This window comes from Hippocampus comes, unplaced genomic scaffold (genome assembly GCF_001891065.2).
Source record: "Hippocampus comes isolate QL1 unplaced genomic scaffold, H_comes_QL1_v1.1 scaffold17, whole genome shotgun sequence".
Classification (NCBI taxonomy): domain Eukaryota; kingdom Metazoa; phylum Chordata; class Actinopteri; order Syngnathiformes; family Syngnathidae; genus Hippocampus; species Hippocampus comes.
The window spans coordinates 577,621-585,395 of NW_017805002.1; the positions used below are offsets into that span (position 1 = coordinate 577,621).

Genomic DNA, 7,775 nt, shown 5'->3' on the forward strand with positions numbered 1-7,775 from the left:
GGCAAACACCGGCGATGCAAACCCTGAAGAAGAGAACCTTTTTATCAAGGACAATAAACAAACTTCCCGTTCCCACCCGGTTACTGCAACCACTGACAGTAAATGTCTGCGGTGATAAATCGCTCCCACCTCTCAGCACAATAGGTGGCATTTCCGACCAATTTGCGGCTGTCATTGTTAACAGTGAACGCATGCAATTGTGCAGTTAACCAGAACAACTGGCTTAGGTACTGACATCTGGGATTTTTAATTTGTTTTTTGTTTTTTTTTTTGGAATGGATGTCCTGTGTGTAGAAGCATCTTAACACGGAGCTTTGTCTTCTTCTCTCATACACTCGCGTTTGCAAGCTGCTTGATTATTAACCAATTTAATGATGTATCAGTTCCAACGGTGTGATCTACTAAATTTATATGTAGATTGTGGAACTGTATTCATGAACCCTTTCATGCACCCTGGAACCTTACAACATGATAAGCCGTCCACAAAGGGTGAACAGATTGCACAAAGAAATAAAGGAGCAAACCGTTTTTCCACGAACGACGGTCTACTGTGACCAATGGATAGAAAAGAACTAATTATGGTAATCCCTTACGGTCAAATGAACCGCTGTTCGCATCGCGGGTCTGCACAATCGTTCACACTTGTTGCCAATATAGCAGCCGCTATTTGGAATCGTCGTCAATGACATGCAACACACACACACATGCACCAACAGCATGTAGTGTTAGCGCAAACATGTAATTAAGTGCCCGCTACTTGAGATGTGCGTAAACCAGGCCCTCTGAGTACTATTTTTAGGAGGAATTTATCGATGCTGTCGCCCACAGGACTGGAGTGGAAAAGCTTCAGCACCGGTTTTGAACTTTTTTTTTTTTTTTAATTTCCTTTTTTTTTTTTTTTTTTTTTTGTCCTGATTTGACAGCAGACCGCATTTGCAAGCATCACAAACAAATATGACACCGTGCTAAGCTAGGTGGAAGGGACGGAAAGTACGATCAGATGAGTGACGTAGCAACAAGCAAACAATAAAATCAAAGTAGTCAGTAAATAGTCTGTCCTTTTTTTTTTTTGGTGTTTTCTGCAGTGGGGCCGGAACTGTAAATCATTACAAAACTCATCTGGCATTACTGCTAGACCTTGGCGCAGGTATGCAGTCGATTTGGTGTCATTCGATTTTTTTTTTTTTTTTGCTTTAAATTCATCATCTGTCCTGCCTGAGTAAAAGCGGGTTAAATGAATAATAATAACCACCCTAGAAAACATATTTCAATGGCAATCACTCTTTCGCCCTCCCCACTTTCACTGTAACGTATTTGAATATCAACCAAAATTTGATCCACAATAGAAAAATCACACCCTTCATCCTGAGCAGATGCTCCTCTGAGAGAGCACTGCTAAAAATGAAACGTCGGGAAAATAAAACACAACCTGAGCACGAGAATTTTTCCAGCGTTTCAGGAGGAGAGGTAAGTCAGGTTCAATCTACGCCCACGCTGGGAGAATAAAAAAAACATACACACACACGGTATATCCACTGTCTCCCAGGGGAGGCCTGGAGGCTGGCTAATGTGTCTCACTGTCATGGGGGAAGGCGTGATAAACATGGACACATATTGCATTTGCGAGGGAATGTCACACATGGTGGTCTGCCGTGTCGCCATGCAGGGGGTTGTGGATGACGCACGCAATGCGAGTTGGGAGGGTGCGATAGAAAACCAAAAAAACACGTCGCCGCAGATCTTGTTCTTCTTTTGTTCCCTTTAATTGGGCAAGAAAGTACAATATTGTTAATGTGAGTGGGCGGTATAATGATGCAGTAGAACAGCATGATCCCCCCCCCCCACACCCCCTGCCAATCATCATCAATCATGTCATTATATCTGAGATGGACGGTATGTGTGTCTCATTTAAAAGGCATTAAGCGATGAGATGGCATCCTCTAGTGTCCCTTGTGACCATGAAGAATGTGAGTTTGCCTTTCAATTAAACATTCACAGATGCATATGCATTGACAACATTGTTGACATCACAGTAAATCAATGCCAATTGCACGTTAGGCTATGCTGTCAATCGCCCCATTGAGTTAAAGGGCAGTTGCAGTTCTATAAAATATGCTACCATACCACTGAACTGAACGATTTTGATTTTTCAGTTTAAAAACAAAACAAAACAAGCACAAAAAAAAAAGAAACACTTTTTTTTACGACAGTGGACATCTGATCATATGATCAGGTTACAGGATGCATGGAAGGGTTGCATTCCATCTGGATACCTTTTACGTTTTCATGGCACTCATGTTCAAGTTGAATAATAGATGAGCACCACTGAATGAGAGCGCTCGGCTGCGAACGTCACCCAAACCAGTCCTTCTTGAGACCTCTCAGCTCTCTGAGCCTATGGGATCGCTGCAAAACGTCAAAGCGCTTCCGATAAGCCCCTCCCTCTCTCATCTGTGAGTATATAGACCCCGGGACAATGGCAACACAGATGCACGCACGCACGCACGCACGCCGCGGCTCGTGCGACGAGGCTGCAATGAAGACTTCACATTATTGATGGACGGTGACGAAAGAGGATGAGTGGATTCCGTTTGGTACGTTTGTGCGTGTGATGTGAGTGGAGCTAAAAATAACTCAGCCGCATCATTTTATTCTTAAATTCCAGTCCACTTCAATGCAAATGTTTTCCGGCAGAAATATCTTTTAGCCTTGCGTTTTTCAATTGTAATCTTCAGCCCTTCTTCTCCTCCTATCTTTCAAAATTGCAGGCACTTGCCGGCAAGTATCGAGGGCAAGAACCAGAACAAGAGTGCCACAGACAGTCGTGGAAGCAGCTCGTGTAGCGGCAATCAGCCACAACCGCACGCTGAGAGGATCCCCCTCCGTAAACGGGCACCCTTTCCTGCATCATTCCCCAAGGGCAGCGGCTCGGAGATGGGTTGCTCCTCGGGCCGCCAGCCCCCCGCCCCGGTCCTTCACCCAGACTTGGACTGTAGCCACGGCGGCGACGCAAACACCTTACCCCAGGACTCGGAAAACCAGAACGTAAACAGCTCGGGAAGTGTGGAGGGACGAGAAGTCAAACCTCCGGAGTCTCTCCCCACACTCGAGCGGCTGGCTCAAGCGACGGGGGGCACAGAAAAGTCCTGGTACCGCTGCGTATTCCCTTTCGGGGTGATTTCACTGGTTATCGGGATGGCGGGCACGGGGGTGACGTTCACTTTCGACAATCTGCTCCAGACCAAAGTGGTTTCCGTGGCGTTGCTTTGCATCGGTGTCGTGATGCTGCTGGTGGCTGCCGTCTGTTGGCGGGCCCACAGACTGAGGAGGAGGAAAAAGAAGGAGGGGGGGTTCTTTACCACCGATCTGGGTACTTTGTGATGGAGGGGGGGGTCAGGTATATCCCAGACGGAACACTTTGAGCCAGACTGTCACTGACAAGGACAGATGAATGACAATACATATGGACCGGGTGTATGATTAGAAGTTTGATGTAATACTGTGACAGCGCCGCATCATCGCAATTCGACAAAGCGTTTCGAAGAAGGATCGCCACCATCTTGACCACTTAAAGGTCCTGATATTGAAGACATCACCAATATGCCCTCCGATCTATTGATAGCGTCACCCTAAAGTTGCCTCCACATATCAGGGAACAGAAGTAAAGATATGCAAGAGTCCTAAAGACATCCTGATCCTTAACCTGAAACTTGATAGAGCAATGTTTACGTATAGGACAACAATTTTGTAGCAAGGGAAATATGAGTGCATGACAGGGTGATGGGAAGTTGAACAGTTTGTGGATTCTGGCAAAGAATCTCTCTATGCTGACTGTCGAAAAGATGTGGAAAATGCAAACATGGTATGATCGCTTCGTGAACCAACTTTGTGTTGGAGCCCGGGAGATTCATTGAAACAGTAGTAAGGGGAGTCCATTTATATCCCTTCAAGTACAAGCTGTATGTTAAGATGTTCTTGGAGTTAAAAGTCGAGAATACAAACATTTGACGATTGGAACGAAGTCCAACTGTCCTGGTTGGTAGAAAGTGGGCTCTTTATTTTTTTTCACTTCATTTCTGTCGGGAAGTCGGTGAAAATCATTTGGAGAAACAAATTCTGCCTGCGTGGACAACTTCTAAAAGCTTCAGGCTCTCAAAGGTCAACACTTTCCCTTGACCCCCCCAGCTTTGTTGGGATAACCACCATCCAGCTGTGTGCGATCAATAGAAATAGCTGTGATGTGAACGATGAAGCCTTTGGGGGAAATGAACTGGGTTTTTTTTTCCTTTCCTGCAGATGAAATTGCTTTGCCTGCTGCTGTATGTCCTCCTGTTGGTGACCCTTTTGTTATTTGGCAAACAACTCCCATTCCAGACATACCTCAGTGAACACAACGTAACAAAAAATAAAATAAATAACAACAAAACCAACAAAAAAAGACAGCACAACGGTTCTTTTGATCCTCGCTAAATCAAACCGGCTACTCCCACTGACATGAAGAGTCGGTGGTGCGTAACAAGGGAATCCCATTCTCCCTCTATCCATGAAAAGATTCCCACGTGTTCGTTTCGGCGACATGAGAAAGGAATACGGTTCGCGTGGACGATAGCTTAGCGAGCGGTAGCATTTGTGAGAATGCTATAGCTAGCGCTGCCCCTTTCTTGAGCACCCAACCATAGCATGTCTCAAGCCAAGAAGCGATTGTGGAGCCGACATGTAGCATGTACTGTAGGTCAGCCAGTGTACAGTAAAGCACAATGTCGTGGTGATGTAATAATGGCTTTTAGCAGCTGGTGATGTGGTTAGAAGACCCGGTAGCATCGACTTAGCTGTAGCAATGTATTTGATCGTTAATTGCTTCGATTAAATGTTAACTGGGTAAAACTTTTCATTTTGTTTTCTGAAATCACCTTCGGGTTTTTTTTTTCCTCTTTGTGCCCCTAACATTGTAGAAAAGCCCAAATAGGCAACCAAATATTGGCGTTTGCTAAAATGAAAAAAAAAAAAACACATCTGAATGTATATTGAACAGTAAGTGTCTTATTTGTACAGGTTGTAAAGCTGTAACTTCTATTTTGTATAGTGAAAAAAAAATTGCGTGTTTGTATATTGGAAGCGGGCTACTTTTATTTATTTTATTTCTTTTTCATCGTCCTTTCACCTCCAGTGACGAGAGTAGAAAATGTTTTTAAAGCAACTGTCACTTCGAGTAACTGGAAGAGGTCGAATAAAACTCCTCATTGGCTTTATTGGCATGACCCAGCTTGTTCCTGAGTCCCTTCTCCTGTTCTCCTGTCTCTTATTTCTTATATATATATGATGTTTTCTTTTTTTTTTTTTACTTTTAATCGAGGCCGCAGGTGTTTTCTTGACGCTGCAGATAATGCCGATAAGCAATCAAAGAAGGCAATTTTGTGTGATGCACAGATGGAAAACAATGGCTATAACAAAAGCTGTTGCCATTGGCAACTCGCGCAGAATGGCAAATCGCAACATAACATCTTTCTGATGGCCTTCTGTCCATTTTAGATTTTTTTTTTCTTCTAAAGTGTTCTGGGACTATATCAACATCGCTTTGCTTCAAGCGCGTCTTTGGAACGATGGGAGATAATTAGCAACCAGCGGGATAGCAGATGGACAGCTGGTGACGGTTGGTAAGCTTGATTATTTGAATAGTCACCAGGCGGACAAAAAAAAAACAAAAAAAAACAGTTTTTTAGCAAAGAGCCTCGAGCAAGAAAAAAAGTGTGTCCAAGTACCAAGTGTTCATCTTCCTCTGTTCAGCGAGTGATGAAATAGAATGACGAGCCTCAAAAGTTATTGAACTTCCAGGCAGACAATACACCAGTATGATCTTGACAGTCACATATGATTTATCCTCGGCGTAGAATGACTAATAGTGCCGCACCGATGAGCTGATGGGCAAAGATGACGTTTTTTGTTGGGGTTTTTTTTTTGTATATCAAGCCTACTGAGCGTTATGACTGGCCGCTGCAGGACTCATGATGTCATAACTGTGCATTTTGGATGTTTTTGTATGAGGAACTGATGACTTGAGATCCAAGTGTTTTGTGTTACAAACGTGGTCACAGACCAAATTCAACTCATCTCTCAAGGCCCCACGGTAATTTTGTCGCCTGTCATTGAGTTCAGCTCCATCAGGCAACTCAAAATCCTCTAAGAATTCAGTGCACACTTCATGCTCACCACTTGACAGGCAAGAACGGAACGTTTTGCCCCCGCAGAGGCCAAAATGTCCCTCGGGAACACGGCAAGACCAGCAAAAACGTCGAGAAAGTCTGATAAGAAAATTAAATAAAGTCATGAGCGCTCCAATTAAGTCGTTAAATCTGATACTTAGTGATGTATTGATTTTACCAGCCGTGTCCGTGCCCGGCATCTTTTGCGAGCACAGCTGTCAAGCGGGAGGTTTCCTACGAGCACGCCTTCCAACCCGTCTGTGCCCATGCTTTCTTCTTCCCACTCGTTTTGTTTTTTTTCCCTCGTCTTCACATTCACCCATTTATAAGGGATTGTGTCATCCTTGCTCCCTCTTTGCTTCCCCCCACTGGAACAGTCTAAAAATAAACTGAGGCTGACTGGAAAGCACAAGGATAAGAAACTGGGTAGCTATACAGAAAAGGCTGCAATCGGTTGCAGCTCCCTTGTATGAAATCGTGGTGTTACCCGAAAATGGACAACTTTTCCATCCATTCCAGTCAGACGTAACCCCGTAAAGGCAATGAACCCGATTTTCACTCATGGAGACAGCAATTCTTTCACTGCATTGTGTGTATGTGACACATGGCCGAAGACAAATAGCCCCGAATCAATCGTCAACTCCTCCGAGAAATCAAGTCCAGCACGTGCCGCTCATCGATGCTGTTAGCTAACGCTGTTGAATCCAACAAAATGTAAACACTACAGTCCTCCTCTTCTCCAACATTTTGGTTGTGAACTCCAAAGTATAACATCAAATAGTGTTCGGGATGCGAGAAGCGGTGCCTTTTTTTTTTTTTTTTCATTTTGCTGAAAACTGCTCTGAGTCACTTCGAAAGCTTCACTCAGAAGAGCTAATTAAAATTTCCTTCCAATTTCCACCGCCCGTGCATTCAAGCAAAGTAAACCGTTCCTCTTGTTTGTCCACCTGCCTGTTCTGTGTTTTCTTGGGAAAGAAGGAAAAAAAACAAAAAACAATCTAATTAGCAGCTTCAGTTAATTAGCCCCGTATTGAATCGCTTTTGCCTCACTTGAGGCTTGAAGGTCCAGTGTTAAAGGTTGTTCATTACCGCAGGAAAGTCGCCGCTAACGTTTTATCTGACGGCAAGATTGTCGCTTCTCTTCTTGCTCCTTTTCATCCTCCTCCACTCGATTCGGAGCAGTTCAAGTCAACTCGCTTTGAACAAAGGTGACCGCTTCATTTTCCAAAAGATGAAGAAGAGACCGGGGCAGACGAGGCAGGGAGCACATTCGTGTTGGTTTTGTTTTGTGAACGATTGCGGTGCCGCCGCACCAATGGCTCGCTCATTTCCGGAGCCGGCATTATGAGGTGATCATATCAATTATTCAGTTACGTACGCGCGGGAACAGATTCGCAGTTGCTGATGTGCATCATCACATGGACACTACGGTGGAAAATTGCAATCCGGGTTTGCCGTCTGCAGTTTCACCGCATTATGTTTTTTTTATTTATTTATTTGTCAATTTAGGAATGCTTTAATATTTAATCAGGAAATGACTCGAGATATATATATATATATATATATATATATATA

At 44.0% G+C, this 7,775-nt stretch overlaps 1 protein-coding gene across 1 annotated transcript; it reads left to right on the top strand.

Annotated features, from left to right (window-relative positions):
- Positions 1-2,468: 2,468 nt before the first annotated feature.
- LOC109506940 (uncharacterized) lies at positions 2,469-5,255 on the top strand. The gene is made up of 2 exons (XM_019855990.1): positions 2,469-2,574; positions 2,767-5,255. The coding sequence occupies exons 1-2, from the start codon at positions 2,557-2,559 to the stop codon at positions 3,379-3,381; spliced, it is 633 nt and encodes a 210-aa protein (XP_019711549.1). The 5' UTR covers positions 2,469-2,556; the 3' UTR covers positions 3,382-5,255.
- Positions 5,256-7,775: the final 2,520 nt, after the last annotated feature.